A 23,484-nucleotide genomic window follows, 5' to 3' on the forward strand; every position below is an offset into this window, starting at 1 on the left:
TGGAAATAGGCTAACTGTTTTGGTGTAACAGTAAACCCAGACCGCCATACCATACTACGCAGCATCTTGCCGGAACACTAAATAACTGTGCACGTCTTTATCAGTAGAGTAACAAGGCAGGCCAATGTCTTCATTAGACCGGATAGAGAAAAATTCAGAAATTATAAATTCCCTTATTTCTCCCACCGGGGATCGAACTCAAGACCTGCCCTATAAGATCACAGCGCTCACCATTGCGCCAGGAAAGTCTACAAAAGTTGAAAGCTTCTGCCGCATGGCGCCTCTGAAACATCAGTTCGAGGCGTAACCCGCGTGCTGACGGCTGCGAGCGACGCGGTACAAACATTGAGTGATATTTGCATGATGGGATATTTATGCAACGGTTTCTACCTCCTTTAGCTAAATAAACACAGGTGAGCTACCATAACTTTTCCATTTCACCAGTAATTTAGACAATGGTTATAAAAAACGGGTCATACCGACGCGAGCCAGGCGCAACACGAATATTGATCCTGAAGGAGTCAAGTAAAAATGCCTTGCATCAAAAAGACCACATCTCACAAATTGTACACATGAATACTAGTTTCGTTTCAAATTTATATTTCGAAGTGACTAACGGAGTTTTATATGAAAATACGCAGTTAACAGAAAAATCAATAGTGCAAATATTTCGCGGAAGCCTTTCATATGAGCGTCAAAAGATAATGATATTAAATAATAGTAATAAATATGAAACTGGAGTATATTTTGTAATATAGTTAATACATGTATCTTAGGATTATAGATGCTTCTTATGAGTTAGCGTTGTATTGGAGGTTGGTTGCCTAATAGCAGTCTTTTTACCTGCACGAACCAAGCAAAGACAGGAAAATTAGCAGTATATCTATCTACATTTGTGTATACTTGTGTGTTTAAATGAGCACTAAAGACAACCTGCAGGCGGGCTGGTTTTAATAAATGGGGTGTCAATCGATTCCTTATGTTATTACAAGACTGCTCTAGGCTTCTTACTGTAATATACAAAAAGAAAAAGAGGTAACAAATAAATCTAAATATATTTTGTCAAGTTGATATGCAATAAAAGGAATGCTAACAAAAATATAAGAATATTCAATTTTTTATTGTAAGACTGAAAATGAGACAGCTGACACAATATAAATGAGGTAGGTATCATATTTATGTGAATCAAGTAATGTTAGAGTGATTTTATCTCGTCTGTTATCACGTGATGTTTCCGTCGAACGCATTAATTTTTTATCAGAATACATAAACAAAATCCAAAATAAATATAAAACTAAGTAGGTATATTGTTTTATCACAAAGTATTTGGATAGTGATTATTAGTTTTCAAAATAAATAAACATGAATGTTCTTAAATAATATATCTACTTATAAACAAAAAGATATGCCTATCTTATTAAACAAGAGCCGTATAACTCTATTTTTATACTTAATATGTTTAGTAATGTACAATGTGTTAAAGAGCGTTTTGTTTTCAACTCATTGAGTTATATATCATACATTATATTTTTTTTATAATAACTATTGAAATATTAGGTAATGATGAAATGCATATTACTAAACTTTTTATAGAAATGAATTAGCAAATTAGCTTATTTATTTTATTTATTTATTTTCAAGTACTCAAACGAGGTCTATTTAATGCAAAGACGACGTTACTGCAAACAAACAATAATACCATTCATAAATGAATATTCATGCAAAAGTAATCTATAACTACCATACGTACTTAACTAATTCCAACTATTGGCAAAAAACATTTTATCAAAGGAAGTTCAAATAATGGTAGCCATGTTGTCACATCATCTTTCGCGCATTCAGTTTGCGCAACGATTGGCTTCCAATACAAAGCTGTTTTCCGGATCAGTGAAGAAATCTTCACTACTCGACACGACAGCCCCCTACCGCTCCCTGCATACGTAAATAGGTGTCCTAGTATTATATCAATACTATACCTATACGTATAATATCTTCTACACGCACAGGGACGCTACAAGTTAAAGTCTAAACGTATTAGGTACACATCAGTAGTTTTTTAGCTTGATTTGATTTTTAAAATTAAATAGTTATGTGACTGCCTACGAATCTAAAAGATAATATAAGTTATTATAAAATAAAATTAGTAAACGTGTGTTCTTTGGAAACCACGATCATAGTTGAAGCAACTGACCACCGAAGTTAGGTCTTATTCCCCATAAGTCTTTGATTTTGAGAGGTTGAGAAGTTTTTAAGAAAGACAAATACCGCACACTGAAGGCTGTAGAAGGTGCGATGAGCAATCTTTCCTTAAGAGATTTAAGCTGAATCGTAACAGGATACGGAGGGAATATGGGTGGGTCTGAAGGGGGTTAAAATCTCCTAAGAACTTGAATTAAAATGAGAAGATAGACCGAATTCGACAATAGCACTGAGACCTTTTAATAAGAATATGTCCGATTAGCTCAACAGAAAAGCTCATAAGAATTACTAATTGAAAAGGAGGTCAACCCTGTAAATGGCTGGTCTCCGAATGAACTTTAAGACTTTGTCTTTACGAAAACAGATTTGCAAGCCGTGCCAGGTTCTGGTGATAAGCTTAAACCGGTTCAGCTTGCCACACTGCCAGCATCTGCGATCGTGCAATATCCCGTGATCTGGAACTTTTCCTATCATTATTCAACAAATGTCTACAGCTGATCATCTAAGTTTTGGTACTACGTAAACCTGAAAAGGAGAACTACTTAAACGCCATGGCTACTATAAATGTTGCCAGTTTAAGACAAAAATACTTTATAAGATAATCTTAAGTAGATTGAAGTGGCACATTCTCCCGAGAAACTACATAAACGCCAAGGCTTACAGGCAACTATATTTGTTGCCAGTGAAAGACAAAAAATACTTTATAAGATAATCTTCTCCCGGATTCATGCCCTAAAAAACGACATATGGAAGGGCATGCAAAAAATATGGTATTAATAATATCACTGATTACGAGCTTTATAAAGCTTTCCATAATGCTTGTCGTCCAAATTCAAATTCAAAAACAAATTCTTTATTTTGCAGAAACATTTTAAATAATCCCTCAGTCGGAATCCATTTGGTTGTGGAAAGTTTCCTATTAAAATACAAATAATCCTTCACAAATTAAGTGTAAGACAGAAAGATCAGTAAATAAAATATATACCGACGGAGATCAGTATACCCCATATCATGAAATAGTAGTTTGCAGGAGTCAATCGGTGGTCCTACCTTGTGAGATTCTCTGAATAAAGGAAATAAAAGGTGGGCATTTGGACATTTACTGAGAAGCGCTTGCATACAGCTTCATTCTCATCTCAGACAGAGACATGGCTTTTAAAATAGAGAGACATGCCAAGCCAGCTGAATCATATATATAGAAATTGGGCCAAAGACCATTATGATTACCCAAAAACCATCCCACGACTGCGTGGGGCGTCATTGGCAACATGTAAGGAATTGTGAAATGAGAAAAGAGACAGCAATAATCGTTTTATAATTTATAACGACACTTTCAAGAGGAACTAAAATTAATAGCTGGCTCAGATCATGGGCTATACATAAACAATGACTGTGGAATCAGTAATCATGCATGCCTCCAGTGTTCGGGCATGTGGATGCAAGATACATTTCGCACAGAAACTGAAGAGACCATATTTATCGATCTCCACTTTACCAAGAACGATCCCAAGCCAAGATTTCGAGCTGACCTAATGGATAGAGAATTTGAACGAGTCGCAATCTCTCTATCAGGCATGAACCCCGATTTTGTGAGCCTGATAAGTCAAGAGAGGAAAATCCATGGCAAATAGCAGCGCTGTTTCTTGTCAAATAGCGAAGTGTGATTTGCCATCAGCATATAATGATATCTTTTATTCTATCTCTGCACTATATTCAATCGAGTGATTCTTGTAATTATTATGTTTTGATTATTTGTGTCTATAATCGGTAACGGCTTTAACGATTGGGATGAAGTTTTTTACTTAAAGACTATACTTAAGATTATCTTTAGTGGTAGGGGGGTATCTTGGTGCCTCAGAAAAATTATTTTTTGCTCAAAAATACATAACAAGGAATCTGATTTGTATGAAATAAATTATACCACCAAAAACATAAAAAATGTTGCAAAGATTAGACGATAACAAACGGTTCCCAAAATTTTTAAAACTTTTTATTCGTCATAAACGTGGACAACAGCTAGTTCATAATAACAACTCTATACATATTTAGACCTCTAGCGTCAAAGTTTCGGAAGTCTCATAAAACTTCCATCTCCTAGTTCAAGGGGCTGGGGGGCAAAAGTTACAAGCTAAAAATTTGTTGTTTGTGTAAGTACTAATACTTGTTTAAATACCAAATTTCAGATTTCTAGGACATTAGGAAATACCCTAAAATTTTTATCATCATCAATGAGTCAGTGACGAAATCAGGGTATTTAGATATCAATAAAATCTCATTCATTTTGAAATAAAATTGGACTAACGAGGCATTATGAGCTTCAAATGGCTACCCTATTCCGTACACGCCCGACCTAAATTAAGTAAAGATTTATGTTCGATCTCTAAGACCACATACCCTTCTCGATACTGAGTACCTACCTATAATTATATTGAGAAACTGGTAAAATATTTATTTTTTTGGCCTTCTATTTGAAGTTGAACTGAAGCTCACGAGATTTCCCTTTGTATCTTAAAGAATTTAAATGTCGCCTATTTTTAGAGCTTTAGATACTAGCTTATAGAAGCCAATATAACGTACTTCGAATACCAATTTCATATCTCAATAGCCTGAAAAGTTGCCTATAAAGAGAAGGTTTTGAATCAAAATTTAAGAGAAAGCTCACAATTGTACTTATCCTTCTAAGTTTATATAATTTCTCAAAGGGGTTCTGATCGCTTTTAAATATCTCCCTGAATCTAGTATCAAAATTAATCAATGATACGCTATTTTGAAATTGGTTTGTCCTTTAAATTAAATAATAATAATGTTCTTCATATAAACTTTCATTTAGAAGAGAAATTTATTGCCTATGTTTAAACATAGGACTATACTTTATGACTGTGCAAACTAATTTTTATAATAACTACGCTTTTTCTACCTCTCATTCGCATATTATTCTCCCACCAAAAGCCTTTAAGCGCTCTTTTTACGTGGATCTCCTATTTCGACCGTTTACGGGTATCCGTTTAATATAACTGCTATATCTCAATCAAGTTAGCCCGCTAACCATGTGAGATTGCAGTCAAAGCCTACCTTATAATGGAGTTTTTAAAAAAACTTTGTTGAATAGCAGACCTAGTTTCCAGTTTAATAACATTTTCGATATCATTAGAAGTGGCTGCGTTTAAAAGTTAATTATACTAATTTTGATGGAAAATTTCAAGTCTACGCGGGTTAAGTGGGATGTTGACCTTGTTCCTTTCTCAACGATTACGGGAATAATTAACAGCTTATTTATTAAGGTAGTCCTTTGAAAGGAAATATTTCTTAAGGTACCCGTTATTAAAGGAACTAGATATAATGGTACTTGAGTTGATATTAAGTGGAAGACGCTATAGCTAAGCTTAAGCTATCAATCCTGCAGTACCATTTAACCCGAGCTAAAAACAGGTTCCCTACTTGGTAAGGTCCTTCACCCGAACGTTAAGAAACATTGAAGTCTATTTTATTAAAACTCTATAATTTTTTAATACTTAAAACTGCGAGTCTGTATTATAAAAATACTTTACACCACGAATACGCCAATATGTTATTCTTTAAAACCCTCTCTTCTATGAGGCATGAAATTATGAGCCATTCATTTACTGTGCACGATAAAGAAGGTGTTCAAAACCATCACGATCCATGTTCCCACCTGAATCGTTATGGTTTTGGCATACCCAGTGTTAGGTAGAACAGTAATGGTAACATTGAAGAGTTTGTTTTTTTGTTTCAATCATACTCAGCTCTGGAACACGCGCTTGCAGTGCTTTTGATATAGGCTTTTATAGAATCAGGCTATAAGAACTAAAAGAGGGGGGCCGGCGGTACAACGCGGTGGATCGGGGTATGTTGTGCAAAAAAGCGGATGACAGATTATAGAAATTCACTTATCAGCAGTTGTACGCGGTCCGCAAAATTAACGACCCATCTAAACAAGTAATTTTTTTTTTTGAAATGAAAATTTATTTGTTCACATAAAACAAAGTTATGATAATGCATTCCATACATAATCGCCATAACCTTCTGGTTATCAGAAGCCCTGACAGTAGATAAAATATTAACTGCATCTTTTCATGAATAAAGGTCTTTTAAACTCGTCCAGTAGACGACGTAACGCCGTCGTCCCTCTTAAAGAATATATTGGATCACTGCCAACGATTTTGTTCATAAAAGCATCCAACTTCTCAGCCAAGCATCATATTCTGATGTAGAACCAAACCTATTAGCATACTTTTTTATACATTCGTGATATACTCGTTAAATAGCTCTTATGCCACAACTTTAAGGTTTTCAGTACTCACGTCTATACTTATAAGAAAGGGCTCCAACTTGACCTACGTCTCACCAAGGTCATTCACGTTGTATTAAGAAAATAGGGCAGCCGTACCTTGAGCAGAAATTATGGTTACATACCGACCGTTTGCAACGTCGAAGTAAAACAAACCTATATCGGCACTTTTGATACATTAGTTTTAACTTAAAACAAAAGTTACTTCTAATTTTGCATTGGCGTACAGAAAGAAGTCTACAACAAATATATTTTATTCATCTAAATTTAAAGCTTAAAAAATAAACAGAACAAAGATTTTTTTATCATCTATGACAAAAACCTAAATAATTTATTAGGTTTCTGTTGAAACTTATTTAAACCACCTACCCTACTGGTCGACGCTTACTTAATGGGTTCAACCCAAGTTGTAATTCTGTAGTTTACCGTTAAAAGAGTATCTTTCAATGAAGTATATTTGACGTAAAAGCTTATCCCACCAAAAACATTCTGTAAAAAATTAGCTAAGTCTCGATGAAGCTGCTTGTTTATCTCTAAAAAGTAATGAAATCTAGATAAAGTTGTGCCAAGTCTCTAACTGCGATTTCTTTATTATTATAGTTAATGTTGTGTGACTTGGCCGTTGAACATTCTTTATACGTTAGTGGGTACAAGTCAATTTTGTTTACACGTAATGTTATATCTGTTGTAATAGTAATAGCCCATACTGGTATTGGTAATTGGACGCTAGTGTCTCATTTTAGGTGTTATTGTTGATTGTACAAAACTGTCAGTGCTAAAAAAAAAATATACTGTCTCTTTTAGGCTCACCTATACTATACATAAGTTCCAAATCTAAAAAATCCAAAAATATTATCGTGGTATATACCCATTGAACTATATTTAAGAAATGTTGATTAACCACGATTATTTTTCCGACCCAAATATCGACCAATAGAATTGCACCATTCGACGTCACGTGGTACAACCTACATGGTATTATACTGATAATTTTTTGAAAATTTTCTCTGGTAGTTGCTATATATATTTTGCTATATTTATTCATTATGAAATTCTTATTTGTTAACTGTACATTTCGTCTCATGGTGCAATTCTATTGGCCGACATTTGGGACGGAAAAATAATCCCCCGAATACCACACGAGCTTCAAAATTATCTGGCATTTCCCTCAAGGTTCCCTGCAAACAAATAAAGTCGTCAAGTTTTTCAGGTTAAAAAATCACGAGCGCGAAGCGCGAGTGATTTTTCCTGAAAAACTGCTAATCCTTCATTTGTTTGCAACGAACCTATCGGGAAATACCCGATAATTTTGAAGCTCTTGTGGTATTATAAGTGAAAATCTTAGTTTAAATCTTTAATATTTGTAGTGTTTTTCGGGACGATTTTTACATGTTGTTCGTTTTGTTTTATTTAACAAATGTTAACTAGTATTAACAAATGTAACTTAGTCACTGACGTAGTGACTAAGTAACACTAATATTAACATTCGATTCTTTCTTAATACACTTCCAATATGAGGTTTATCAATTCGAGCTTAACGGTTTATCCATATTTGTATATTTCTGACTAAGTTTTAGGTTTGTTACTCTCGTTAAACGGAACCCATAACAAGATCACTTGGTTGTACCTTTGTCCGTTCGATCTTCGCGCATCGTAACGGCGCGCGGCGGCCTGCCGTCAAGGTCCTTTCTGTCAATAACGGCTGGGGGTGCATAGCGCGTCTCGTAAATAGTGCTCTTACTGCGCAGGGTGGAATTTATCCTAATAACATAAGAATTAACACTTAAGAAATAGATATTTATTAACTAATATAATTGTAATATACTCTTTAGCAAACAGCTGTCAAAATTGTCTACTGCGCAGGTCAACCGTTAGTCGTCTTATGAACTGACTTAAGACCGAGATTCTGAGTGTTTGTATACCATTACCTTTTATATAAGTAGTATCAAGGGAAATAACTAGTAATTATTACATTTTAAAAGGCACCGACTTAAAAATTTTGTACTTAGAAAATATTTATTTCTTGCTTTATTGTTATAACCGAGAACGATTTATTGTGTCAAAAATTGTATTTATCTTCTCTTCTTTACACTGTCATATATACTGTCATATATACTGCATACAAATTCAATGGTATCTTAACGCTGTAAGTGTTCCAAGTTTCTGATTAAATTGTTGCTAGAATGGGAATCAAAAATTTAAAGTAAGGTTGCTATTAGGTCAAATTACTTATATTAGGTCAAGTGGAGTATAATAAGTATGGACTCTATTTCAGATTTTAAGGGGATAAATGGGGGTTAGTCATACCTTTTTAAAGTTACATAATAAAAGTTACTCAATAAGGACGGTATTTAGGTTAACTGTTTTAAAACGTAAATTACTTATAGTATAACTTCTATCTAAAAACAGCCCCTAAAATGGTCAGTTAGTTAGTATTTGGTCAGTATGAGTTTTGTACCTCAAGCAATCTTTGAGAAAAAGGTGACGCAATTTAGTTTAAGGGTTCCGTTTATATTCGGCGCCCTTAAAAACAAAAATGACGCCACCAGTCCAGAAAGCCAAAAGATGAACTTTTATAAAAGATACACGAAATCGCAAGTATGGAAAAAATTCAACTTAAGAATCTCTTTAATTGTACAATGCAGAACCCTATTCAGATCTTCACCAAAATAGCATTGGGGGATCGTTGCTTCCCGCCTTACCTACTTGACCGTCCCTCAACATTATTTACCCTAATCCACTTTAGAAACCTTTGTCTACGTGGTAACTGGAAAGATGAAAGAAATCACTTATCCCGTGAAATAACATCTACTTGCGGTTTAGGTACCTAGTTTGATAAAATAACTTCTTTTATACGTTGCCCTTGCCACAATTTTTTTATATGCCCCATTATAGATGGCAACGTAAGTGTTAGAAAAGCATGGGTATACTAAGCTAAGCATTTTCGTTGCTGCTGATTATTTCCTATTTTTCTCTTTAAATAGTTCAAAGTGCCAATCAATGAGAGATGGTGAAATTAAAAAACTCAAGCGGCAAAGTTTGTTTTGTTTGGAATCATCGTAGTACAGCTACGATGATTCTTTACGATGAGCTTTTAAGTTTACGAAACTCTACCACTCCCTGTGTGTGCCTATGAATCAAGTGTCTTAAGTATATCTTTTTAAAATAGTTATTGTTACTTTAAACGTCATATATAATATGCGATACTTTTTTAAGAAAAATATTTTTATTCCCCGACAAGAAATTGCCTACCTACGCGTTGAAATCCAGGATCAAGCGTGGGCGTTGGTTCTTCATATAAGCCACCTATTAGTGTCTATCAAACCTACAGATTTCTAATAATATCTGCCTCAGGATTTTTTTTTATTACTACTGCACGTAATTAAAATTGTACCTTTCATCCCTTCATCTTGGTTTTCAAACAAAGACATCAGTAAGTATTTCTCAAAATTATTGATGTAAGTAAATGCAGATTATTTTAATTTAGGCTAATTATTGGGGTGATTTTTAGTAAAAAAAAATCTGTTCGGATCTACCTACCTTCTTAATTGTAATTTCTTTAATATTAAAAATCATAGTAATTTCATACTATACTATTTTTTCAACTCCCGTTTCATCCATTAGCGATGAATATCTAAACTAAAATTAGCCTATGCCACACGTTTAAGTATTTTATACTCCTGCCTGTGAAAGTCCAGTCAAAATCGGTTCAGGTCGATAGTTGTTCTAATAGGTAACAATACAAGTTATACCTATTGTTTAAACTAGGCTATATGCAGATATAGAAATACCATTAAGTAATAAAATAGGACACACACGTTAGTACGTTACGTAATTAGAAGGTAACTATCGAATTTTTTAGGCCAATCATTTTCATTATACAATTGACTATCCATTGGTTGTATCGGTAAACATAACTTCTTTACGCCTCGTCATCCATTCAATGTTTTACCAGTCTTTGCATAGTCGTCAATGTACGCAATGTGTGACGTAAACGTCATGTCTTGCCCAAGAACTGAAACATCGAAACCAGCGCGCAGCGGCAATCGATCGCTTGCGCGCGCATCTCCGCCATCCAAGCTTCAGTACATCGCCAAGCCTCCATTCGAATATTAAATTCGACAGAAATGAAGCAAACTCGTGCTTAGTGACTGCCGATTTAGGAATTGATAATTGCAACTCGGTAGCAATTCTCTAGGGAGAAAATAAGGTCAGTGGTGAAGTTATCCAGACGTTTTAGTTTTTCAAAGCGAAACGCCTTATGCATTACAGCTTATTCGTACGTAATCCCTAGTGTGAGCTTGTCTGTAAGGAGACCAGGGCTGAATGTAGGTAAGTATGTACTCAAGTAGGCTCTTCCAGAAATGGAAGATGTTAACTGTGCAGCTTCAAATAGTTTTAATATGGTTTAACGTTCTTTAATATTTTTGCGTTAGTTCTAGATATATTATTTATAAAGAAATGTGTTATTGCGTAGGTAGTGGATATTGTTTTACTAATATTCAATAAAGATATACTTAGTGCTATTTCATGGGTTCATAATTCCATAAGTAATCATTTTATTATATAAATGGTTTGCTACAATTGGACAGTGTTAATTGGTGCAGCGGGGAGAAAATGGGAATACGTTTGAACTTTATCTACACCCTATATTCCATTTCTCCCCGTTCTTTTATTTTGCTTGCCCCGAATTCAATAAACATACTTACATGTATCTTTACATGTTTTCTCGTCATCATTCTTTTGTTTTTATTATAGATACAGGTTCAAACATTTGATCGGGTAAGAGTGGGTGGATCGTTAAGACTATAGGCAAAATTTCAGAGAATATAAATTTATTGGCGTAAAGCATGTAGGCGTACCGACGTAACTATAAGATGTTGGCAGTGTATCAAATGTTCCTGGCCCTTAAGGAGAGTGAACAAACCGACGTTTTTTATATACAAGATAGAACATACAAGATATAGGGTACTAAAAGTTAAAGTATTTCTGTTATTCTCAACGACATTGGAAATAACACCTAAGCGTGAGGTCTTTGCAGGCAAAAAATCGCATTTATCCTGATGTGTTAAGCCATAACTATACTATTGGCATCGTAATTCAAAGGCCTACCATAGTTGGCAATCGTAGACTTTGAGCTTGCTAATAGGATGTTAAGGTCGTGAATTGTACCTACTTATATTATTAAGTGCTTTGATGTAGCTGGCATCTTGAATGAAACAAATACAAAATGAATAACTTGAAAATGGGGCCAATCAGTCGACATATTGCTTTTTTTTCGAAAAAATAATTCCGGCATTTAGAAGATTAGTTAGTATAAAGAAACTCACATTCATAAAACCCGAAGTATATCATTCCAGTTTTGAACTCAACCAACCGTTTTCTACTCCTAATGGAATTTGTGCAGCATTGTACCGGGACGCTTTATCTCTTGGCGGTATGACTTTTCTACCTACCCGAGATCGATACATCACGAGCCACTTTAGAAAACATAATTTTCGCCCACCGGTATTCGATTTCCTAGGGCTTATCCTAACTTCCTAACTTATTTTATAATTGCGAAAGTGTGTTTGTTTGTGTGTTTGTGTGCTTTGTTCACGCCCGAAGTATTTAACCAATCAACTACATTTTTCAACAGTTACTTGAAAAATAATAGTACATTCTATATATATAACTAACTAAAACAAAAACTTAATTAATTTTCGTGTCCTTCCTGCCCTTACATTTGTGGTTGAAAAGTGATCGGTTGAAACTAAAACATGTGTTAGAAATTTCCCAGAAGGATCAGAATTATTGTAACGAGTCCACAAATAGTAAAATGACTATAGAATATTTTAGACTTAGTACCAATTAGTAACAGTACAAAAGATTTTTGTCGCCAACACTATTAATGAAAAATCTTAGTAGATACTAACTTCGAAACACGTTTGCAAGTAGAGCAAGCACTATGCTAGCAACGCATTGTGAATTTATAACAAACAATATAACGAGTTTCTTTTCGGCTACTTCTCAATTTAATCTTCATTTCGTACCAATGGTAGTCACAATGAGCAGACATACAAAGAGCCCGAACGATAAGCCTACTTGAAATAAAGAAAACTTATTTTTTTCAAGAATTTGTATTTGTAAAAGGCAAAGACAAAACAAATCGGGGCAAAGGTCAACATATCCATATTTTTAAGGAAACCTAAGAGAAGTAACCTTTTCGTCCGGTATTGTATTCTAAGGTAGCTGAAGGATTTTCATTTTTCCTTCATGTAAAAGAATTTAGTTGACCTTTAGGTATATATTATGTATCCTTACAGTTTAAATTTAAAACAAGTAGGTATAGGTAGGTATCTGTACCTTTTGATGTGAGCAAATCAGAGTCAGACTACAGTTGTCATCCCATTTCATGCCATGGGAATAGTACGAAGCGTTGCAGGGAATAAAGGAAAACGGGCAGCTACACTAGCATGCGACTACTAGCATCTACTGCGATCACCAACCCGTTTGCAGAGGGTTGTGATTATGGGCAAAACCTCCCGTTGGTAGTAGCGATTTCGAAGCGAGGAATTAGTCCAGCAGTCGACAGATATTAAGCTAAAGCACTCACGACTGCGCCAAAGAATTTATTACCATTGAAAATCCAAATATATTTTATTCATGTAAGTAGACCTTATAACAGGCACTTATGAAGCGTTCATACATTTAACATGTTACACTTATGTTAGTAAAGGTGATAACTGCATTCGTTAAATTAAAACTAAAGCTAGGAGGGTTCTAAACGCGCTCAGGTCTAAGAGCCCACAAAAAACTTAGCCAGGTTTTTTTTCTCATCTCCACCTCACAGTCTAGTTAATGTTGAGCTATGAAGTTAAAGCAATTCATACCTAAGCTTTTTTTCCATACATGTTATCCTTAATATTATAATAGGATTTTTCTATAAGCTTACGTTTTATACGAACTTTGAACTTATTGAGAGACATCTCAAGGATTTCATCTGGTAATTTGTTACAAAAAGATATACAATTTATTGATAATTGATGAAACTTTTTTCCTTAGTTACGATGTCGCCTCCACTGCCGGTACACCTGCGGTGGCGCCGCGAGGCCGAAGGCACCAGCGAAAAGGCCCCAGCCACCACCAACGCTAATGTTACAGTTTCAAACATGACCACTGTATCACCAGGTAAATGGTATCTTTTTTATCTTTTCATGAGTTTTATCGTTCCTAAACCAAGCTTCTTCCATACCCACCATAAAGCTGAACAGATACCATCCAAAACCTTAACATTTTAGTAAAAGTTGTTACGCTATTGCCAAAAGCTAAATTCGAATCATTTGATTTCGTTTACGTATACATAAGTATATATTACCTTTGAAGAAACAAAAAGCAACGCACGTAATAGATATATCTCTCAAGGGTTTCATAGTGGTCATTATAACTGTGTCTTCTATGGGGATCTGGAATTGATAGACGAATACTTAGTTCAGTTAACCTTTCTTATTCATGATACCTTTTTACCTATACAAGTTGGTTTGTATAATAATATTGTTATAGCTAATTAAAAACTAAGTACCTACCTATAGGTAAACTATTTTATTTATTTTGAAGAATAATATATAAAAATAACCTAGGTATTCATTCATTGTCAAAAGAATAAAGGCTAAATGCAGTTGACTTAGATAAGGTCAGTATTGATTCATCTTATGACGTTTCGCACCAATTATTATTATAAAGCTGTATTGATCTCCGATTTTATTTGCAGGGGCGTCCGGAAGTCCCATTGTCACGTCAGAAGGACCGCCAACAACGACTACCACTCAAGAATCTATAGCGGAGAAAACAGCTGAGATCGCTCACAAGATGAATATGGAAACATGGCAATTAGTTGCCATTCTTGTGGGTAAGACTCCTCAATTACATCTCGGCCATAAAATTTGGTACACTAAGAACGATTTAATAAACATGGCATTAAGTCGGAATAGCTATGCAGTGTTTCGACTCTCTTCAACTGACAGCACCTTTCAAATGTCAGAGCGTGAAAATACACTATAGCGCTGATAATTGTTTCATATAGGAGTGGCAGTCGTGGTGTTGGGCATTTGCTTCTGCTGCATTCGGCGATGCTTCCGCAAACGCCGATCCAAGGATGGCAAAAAAGGGATGAAAGGGGTCGACTTCAAGTCCGTCCAACTTTTAGGCTCAGCATATAAGGAAAAGGTAATGTTTTAAGACCATTAGTCAAACGAGGAAACAAAGTCTTATTCGTTAAGTCATAAAACTCAATCACTTACTCAATACATCATCTGAATACTCATGGTTACGATAAAGTTCAAGATAAATCTGGTAATTTTGATATTAAATATCTTTACATCGAAGCAAAAAACCCCCAAATTTGAGGCATATATCCATAACCTTAATGATAAGATATCCTATATTCATGTGAAATTTGCCGCGGGACGTGCATGTAGGTTCAGCCGGATATGGAGGAGCTCACAGAGAATGCTGAGGAACCAGACGACGGGGACTCCAAGAAAGAGGAACAGAAGCTAGGAAAAATCCAGTACAAGGTATGTGACGAGAATCTCGCAGCTTCTTATGGAGGACCAGGAAACGAGCTTGAATACCGATTTGTACTTTTCGAAATGTCTAACAAAATTCATTGGTCCATTTTCATATTTTTACTTATTTTTGCGTAGTCTTATCTTTATAAGTTTTGTTGAAAACAGGTTCATGTTTGTCGTGATTTAATTTTTCACTTTATAGAGTTCTATAATTTTAAATCATCGGTAAAAATATTCACTTCCAAACGGACCATTTCACTTGTAAATACTATTGAAACATTTTATAAGTAATTAACTTTACTTTGCGTCTTCTTACAGCTGGAATATGACTTTAATAGCAACAGCCTATCAGTGACCGTCATCCAAGCAGAAGAGCTTCCAGCTTTAGACATGGGCGGAACGTCAGATCCTTATGTGAAAGTGTACCTACTGCCTGATAAGAAAAAGAAATTTGAAACCAAAGTACACCGCAAAACACTGAGCCCTGTTTTTAACGAAACCTTTGTATTTAAGGCAAGTTTGCTCGCCTAATAAATATCAAAAAAATAAAAAAATAAATTAGATATTTAACAATAATTATTTTTTGAATATTTTTGTACAGAATGTGCCATACGCTGATGCAATGAACAAAACCCTAGTGTTCGCGATATTCGATTTCGACCGATTCTCCAAGCACGATCAAATTGGCGAAGTAAAGGTACCCCTGTGCCAAGTCGATCTAGCACAGACAATTGAAGAGTGGCGCGAACTACAGAGTGTCGAAGGCGAGGGAGGCCAGGTGCGATTAGAAAAATTTAAATTAAAGTTTATACCTGAGACTTGATATTTTAATATCTCCATAGCAGGTATATTCAATGAGTTGTCGTAAATGGCACACAAATAATAAGAGTTTCCAACGTAGGTATTAATATTCCAATATAAATTACAGCACTGGTGACTTAACAATTAATCATAAAAGTTTACTTTTCAGCACGATTTAGGCATCATTTGGAGTGGTTAGAGTATCTTTATGTTAAGGTTTAATAGATATAGAGAGAGAATATAAAGGTATTGTTATGTTTATAAGAATTTGGGCAAGCGTCACATCGCATGGCGTCAGTCAATTTAAAAATACTTTAGGTATGTTGCGAAAATCATGATTGGTGAAGTTAATGACAAGGAAATTAACCGTTACACCCAGGTCACATCAACAATCCATTTCGGTTAACACACACCATCTAGGTACATGTATGGTATACAAACATTATCTCACAAATGCACATAAAAGCATAAGATTTTCGAAGAAAGGAAGGTATAAGTAATATTATGTAGGAAACCAAATATCAACTGAGGAGACATATTTATCTTTTTTTCTTAGCTTAGGCTACACTGGTAAAACATACCCAAATTTATCGTTTTTTGTTTTTTTTTGTTTAATACGTTAACAATATATTTTTAAGATGGGTGTGGTTTACTAGCACAGCATTATTTATAATTCTATCCTTTTAATAAAATTATTAATTTACTTTAAGAAAAATCGATGATACTTATTTGAAAAAAAAAACACTTTATTACCTGTATTTGTATTATAGAAAAAAAAGGGAATTAGAAAGAAAAGCTTTCCTTAATTTTATTGAGAGGGTGGATTATAATTTTTAAATTTACTGCACTTTAAACAGAGGAACCTTGACAAAACATATTTCATATTTTCAATATTTCATAATCACAATTCGTTATTTAAAAAACTCGTAATTTTGTGCGGCGAAGCAGTCAAGGTACCTCGAAATGGATTGAGTCGTCATTTATTTTCTGAAAATTAATTTAAACAGCAAAAATGTATTTACTTGGTTTTTCTCTTTTTCTACATATTTTCTCTGCTCTGCTTGGCTGTGTTTGATTGTGTCCTGAACAATCTTGCATGCCGCTTCAAAAACGAAATGATCATTCACGTAAGTATTATTTTGAGACACATCGAGATGTATATTGAAATATTATAAACACGTTTCATTACCTTTTATAAATTTGCCGGGATGCATCAAAATCAGTACGAAATTCGATATAGTCGAGAGAAAAAGAATGTAAAATTGGGACAGCAATGTGAAATATAAATTAGGTATACACATTAAGAGTGAAGTGAATCAATATATAATAAATTATCAATTACTATATTAAATATATTCACCCGTTACCCGATGTCACCTATCATACCATGTTCTTTTATTTTTTTATATTTCTGTTCATCCATCCGACACTTATAATATAATTTGTATAGCGGCTGGAGAATGATGCATGATCATTAATAACTGTGCTTTACTTGCTCCTGTATTGCTGTTTTCTTGAACTCCTTCGCGAGAATACTTCTTGTGTGTTTAAATGTAATCTTTTAAACGACAATTCAGGACAATATAATATTATGTGTAACACTTTAATAATATTATCTAAATGCAAATATCTACCGTAGCTAGTGACTGACTACTGTATGTTTTTCATCACTATATGTGGCTTTTGCAAACCGCAGCTTCATATTTTGTGTATGCAGTACACAACCTTTTCATTTTATATCAAAATCAAAAAGTTTGCTACATTTTTTTAAAGTCTTTCATAACATAATTATAAATAAGAGTTCTCATAGTCTCTTATGGTATGGAAAAGTATATAAAATCAAATATTGCAGTATAATAATCAAATGTTGCCCAATATATGTTACAGATCATCCTCTGACCGACGAAAGAAGAGTTGTCACAGTCTCTCTATGCAAACTTCTGTACCGAAATATATATTATTCCTGTGCTTCAATACTTTATGTAAACATATTATGGTGACAAAATGATAAAACACACTACAATGTCATAATGAAAGCTCGTCTTAATAATGAAGTGTTATTTATTATTTATTAATAGGTAAACTATGTTGATTTTCCAGGACAAATTATTTCAAAATAGTTTCGTCAACAAATTTGTGAAAGACTCTATCGTAGTTATGGTTCTATGATAAAATACAATAAACATAGTTTATCTACCAGTCATCGTCCCTAACAGCAAGCTTGGCACTTCATACGCAGTGAGGTCACCACTAGTCTACCCTTGTGTTAGTGTGATGTTACCTATATCCTATATGTATAGAGTAATCCTCGGAATGTATGTATTGTATTGCATCTATAAAATATCCATTACAGAAATGCGAATAGTTTAACTTCCGCGGATCTTAAGCAAGTATTGAGTACAGCATATTGTATGCAGCATTTCTTTCTGGATCTTTATTGGTTAGCCTTTTTATGTAAATAGTATGTATGTGTGAATTATCTAAATGTTCAAACTTTAGATAATTGCGATCTGTTTCTTAAATGGTTAGTCTATCTCCAGGTTGTACCTACTAGGCGAGTATAAATATTTACTTTAGGGTCGTCAATCGTCTCATTTCAAACATTCTAGGTTCTTCAGCAAGGTGAGCATAGGTATTGCTTTGATGATCTGAGCTGGGTGTTACAAAACAAGAAATTGGCATCATTTCGGCAACAGATCGTAATAATTTACCTAATTCTATAAACCATATATATTCAACGGATTAACGCTTTATTATTGTAGGTTTGATGTGGACTTTATATTTTTTGTGTTTTTCCCCAACCTATAGACTTTTATTTAAAATGTTTGTAACGTGTTTAATGTCTTAGATGAAATGTCATCTATGCTAAAACGTTATATGTAACGCAATGAAATGGTTGTTGAAGACCTAACTAGTTGCAAATTCTGTTCTGTTTGAGGCTAATTTTGAGTCTCTGTGCTGTGGCATCCTAAGCACATTCGGCAAAGCTGATCAGTGTTTTAAAAACTTTCAGCTAGAAATTGTATATGTTAGAAACTCAACACGTTCTTTCAGTTATTTATAAACATGTGAATCTAATATCATTATCTAAGTTCAGCGGTTTATCAATAAACATATAAGTACTTATTAATATGCAATTATGCAAAAATTTATTCAATCGATTTGTATTAACGCATTTTTTACTATGTTATTATGTGAAATTCGAACATGTTCACTGACTGGTCAGCTGTGCCGACGGATTTATTATCATAAAACGCTTCTAGGTTACTACACGGAGCTATTGTTTGTTATATTTATATTATTTTTCCTTAAAAAGTTATTACCCTTATCCGCCCTAAGCCGCGATATTTATGAGCCCGTATATTATTTGTATATTTTCAACAGCTTATCAGACCTGTCTAAGATACTATGTTCCTTACACAAGTTTCCCCTTTATTCTTCCATACTATTCACTTTCCAATACCCTAGAAATAAACACAAAACAATCAACCTACTTACAATATTAATAACTCGGGATATGACTACAAGTTTATTTAGAAGTGAAATTATTCTTAGTTACAAGGCGTCAAAAGTAGTGGAATTTCTTTAATTACTAATTGCCTAAATAATATATCCTATTTTGTGGAATTTTTCAGGATAACAAGCTTGGCGACATATGTTTCTCTTTACGTTATGTACCAACTGCTGGAAAATTGACCGTCGTTATTTTGGAGGCAAAGAATCTTAAGAAAATGGACGTCGGTGGCTTATCGGGTAATGTTACCATTATAATTTTAGCTTGTAGCATAATTAATTATATTTTTATTTAAGGAACACTTCTAACACTACCGTCTACTTCCAGGAATATTTAGGGTAAAACAGACATGTTATGTGTCCTATTTTGTATTTACTTCGCTGTAATGCTCGAAAAATTGTTGCAATTACCTTGCATGTCGGTTCAGTTTAATACCATTTTCATTTACAGTTACAGACACTTTAGAAAATCTTCATTTTGTGTAGACAAACATAGTTATTTACTGAAGAGTTTTAACTTTAATCATAGCCTTACTTATCAAATTAGTGTAATTAATAATTATTTTTAAAAGTTTAAAATAACATTACATTTACGGTAACAAAATGCACTTAGTAACATAATATATAACAGCCATATAAATATATATATTTACACATAAGTAATTGAAACTGCTTGCAGACCATTAGTAGCACTATATATAATTTATAGTAAATTTCATACATTACGCAGGTTTGAGTAGGTACAATACAAAACTAAAGGCGAAAAATTTTTACTCCATTTTATTTATCTATAGCTTTTATAAAATCATTATGGGAATGTTCAGACGGTCAATAACTAGAGGTTTTCGCCCCGAGCTATAACTGCATACACTTCAGATAAGGACAGGGTACTGCTGAAATATACCAAAAGTTAAATTTAATCTTTTGAAAACAGTTAGAAATAGTTTTCTACGGTTCAAAATGTGTCGGTATTAGTTAAATACATCTATTTTGCTTGTATGATGACACCTCTCAAAGAAAGTTGAACAAAACTACAAACGCCATGCAAAGTTGCCGAATTCTTAAGTTATGACTCTGACATTTAATTTTAATAGAACGTTGGGCTCTGACAGGAAGACGGACGGACTCAGTGCAAGCAGTCCCAAGTAAACTCGGAGACTTTTTACTATTCCTGTGTGAACAGTTTGTTTTCCTGGGATAAGAAGTTACTCTTCGTCATTTCAACCAACTCTACGCTAATATCAAGTCAATTGGTTGCTTAATTATGGCATAAAGTAAGGACAAACAAACATACTTTCGCATTTATTACAATTGGGTTATTTCGCAAAATTCATTAACCGTCTGAACCTTGCCTTTAATATCTCTAAGAGGATGCATTATAATTTATTATAATTTTTTTATGTTTTGCCAATAACTACATTACTTGTTATTATGTAATATTTATCTGTACCTACCACAAGTGTTATAAAAACTAATATGTTACTTTCCATTTTTTCATATCCGGATTCATCGGTGCCTGGCGACAGATCCGTACGTAAAGATCGCACTCATGCAAAATGGAAAACGTCTCAAGAAGAAGAAAACGAGCATCAAGAAATGCACACTGAATCCATATTACAACGAGTCATTTACTTTTGAAGTACCATTCGAACAAATACAGGTGCGAGCCGAGATTGCATCAAAATTCAATGTTGTCAAACATTGTATGGACATTATCACGAGTGACGAAAACAATAAAAGTAATTATGTCAAGGAAACACGAATCTATCGTGACACAAAAAAAAAGTTTTCCTCATTCAAATTTGTCCTAGCAATGTGAAATCGATGTTGTGTTCTAATTGTTGTGAATATGGTTATACACACCACTTTCATCCAGTCCATTCCGTTTCCATGGAAAAGATTCCTATATGCAGTAGATTAATCTAACTACTCCTTATTACACTGTTCAGTACACTGATTGGCGATGCCCCAGATATTTCTCTTACTCTTTCTCCTCTCGCCTGTCTTGTATCCAATACCTTAACCCTTTCCTTATCTTTCCATCGTTATATTTTTCAAAACAAGGCTTTAGGAATGCTTCGTCGGAAATGTTGATCTTTTGTTGTAACAATTTTTTGTTTCGATTAAAGATTCTCAATTTCGGGACGTATCTAACAGTATTGTTCTGTTAATATAACATCCATAATTGCTCCGTAAAACTAGTGGTGTTAAAAATCTCCCCTCGTAACTGCATTACAATTTGGTGACTTCAAATTGTAATTACCCACATATATGGTGTTCAGGAATCCAGTCTCTTGTTCTTCTTGTGGATCTTTTTTTCTTGCTTTCATACATATCACGCTTCAGTCTAACCCTTTACCTTGCAACTACCTTACTCCTTACTCAGATACTCTTTATCAAAGGTAAGTGATTGCATCGCTCATTAGAAATAACTTAAGTAGTGCAATTTTAGCTTTTAAACTCTTATTAAAAATCGAGGATCCTTCTATTTGCGTATTTCACCGAAAAAAGCTGACCAGCCAAGCAAACAAAACTAAAGAAACATTTTTGGATCACAACTGATTGCATGCTATACTAGAAAACTCAAAATTGTATCCTGTCAAATATTTAAAACTTCTAAATGTTTGAGCATAAATAAGTAAGAACGATTACTACAGAAGAAAGGAATCATCGAACAGTAAACAGTTAGTATAAGTATAGGTACTTATATAAAGTAGTATCTCTGAAAACTTCTGCTATTTTATAAACTGACCCATTACACTGAAACCACTTTCATAAGAATGTTTAAGCACCAATCATGTAGAACAAGTAGCAAGGAGATCATAATAACCATGTTAGTTTGAGGGATTATAGATTTTAATGGGTTGATGTTAGAAATAGTTTTGTTTTCACATTTTAATACTTTATTACTAACTGCACAACAGAAGGTGAATCTAGTGGTAACAGTGGTGGATTACGATCGCATCGGCACCTCGGAACCCATTGGAAAGGTCGTGCTGGGCTACAACGCGTCAGGAACGGAACTACGTCACTGGTCAGACATGCTGGCTAGTCCGCGTCGCCCAATTGCTCAGTGGCATACACTCAAGGATCCCGAAGATGGAGAGAAGAAAGATTAAGACCATAAAAAAGGTGAATATGATCCACCCGAACTGAGATAGCTTAGATATATTTAAACAACGAATTCTTCTCCCAACCACCTTTGCTGATAAAATATGGGTGATAAAATATGGGATGTTTGATGTTTCAAAAGTAAACAGTAAAAGTATTGAGTTTAAAACACTTAAAAGATATATTTTTTTTAATTCGTTTACTTAAATGTAGAATTACGAACGGCCTTAACATCTTCTCATTGTGGGAGGAGGCCAGTATTCTGTAGTTGGCCAGTAATGGGTTGATGTAATGAATGGAAAATTTGTCAATCAATTACCCCTTTTTCTAAAATCTATTGTTTATTGCCCCGAAACAGTGTTTTTACTCAAGCAGAAAGATACCCTATATCTTTTTGTGCACCTCTGACAATGTGTTTTTAAACTACAAACTAGGTACTTGATGATCGGTATAGTAAAGACGTAACAAACAAACATTCTCCCACTCGCATCTAAACTAATACCTATTAATTATGTTTGTTTATTTATCCTGTAAGTGCCTGTTTTTTTTTATTTGTTGTGCTTAACCCGCAATATAGACGAAATTTTTGATTGCTTGTGACTAACTTTTTAGTCTGGAGAAAAAACTGCGTGGAAAAAACAACCGGCGACAATGTCACGGGTATAAGCTACTTTGTATTAAGTGAGTTGAAATATTGCATTTTAACCACTTTGTGACGATATAATTACAGAATGACATCAAGCAATGGAAGATCGAAGACGAACGGAAATCGCCTTATTCAACAACCCACTTCAGAAAACTATTCATTCTGTTGTTTCAAGAATAGAAACTGAAGAAGTAGATTTATAATGATTTACCTATATTTAAACCTTATTTGTTATTTTATTTACATCTACTAAATTAATAGCATTTTTAATTTATAATGCCTATAAAGCTATTACATAAGTTCTATTTTATTTGGAATAACTGTATGCATGAGCGTATATATATATATATATATAT

The 23,484-nt window shown here is 34.0% G+C and overlaps 1 protein-coding gene across 6 annotated transcripts; it reads left to right on the plus strand.

Annotated features, from left to right (window-relative positions):
- The first annotated feature begins 302 nt into the window (after positions 1-302).
- Positions 303-23,467, plus strand: LOC120627275 (synaptotagmin 1). 6 transcript variants are annotated; one of them, XM_039895206.1, is made up of 11 exons: positions 303-413; positions 13,553-13,678; positions 14,259-14,396; positions 14,571-14,713; positions 14,965-15,063; positions 15,376-15,570; positions 15,659-15,835; positions 19,494-19,611; positions 20,898-21,031; positions 22,296-22,503; positions 23,213-23,467. In XM_039895206.1, exons 2-10 carry the CDS (start codon positions 13,558-13,560, stop codon positions 22,488-22,490), a joined length of 1,320 nt encoding a protein of 439 aa, XP_039751140.1. In that variant the 5' UTR covers positions 303-413; positions 13,553-13,557; the 3' UTR covers positions 22,491-22,503; positions 23,213-23,467. The 6 variants fall into 6 exon arrangements, with proteins under 6 accessions (XP_039751140.1, XP_039751144.1, XP_039751143.1 ...); XM_039895210.1 differs by having other exon boundaries at positions 19,503-19,611; XM_039895209.1 differs by having other exon boundaries at positions 14,971-15,063.
- Positions 23,468-23,484: the final 17 nt, after the last annotated feature.

This window comes from Pararge aegeria, chromosome 11, assembly GCF_905163445.1.
Source record: "Pararge aegeria chromosome 11, ilParAegt1.1, whole genome shotgun sequence".
NCBI classification, from domain to species: domain Eukaryota; kingdom Metazoa; phylum Arthropoda; class Insecta; order Lepidoptera; family Nymphalidae; genus Pararge; species Pararge aegeria.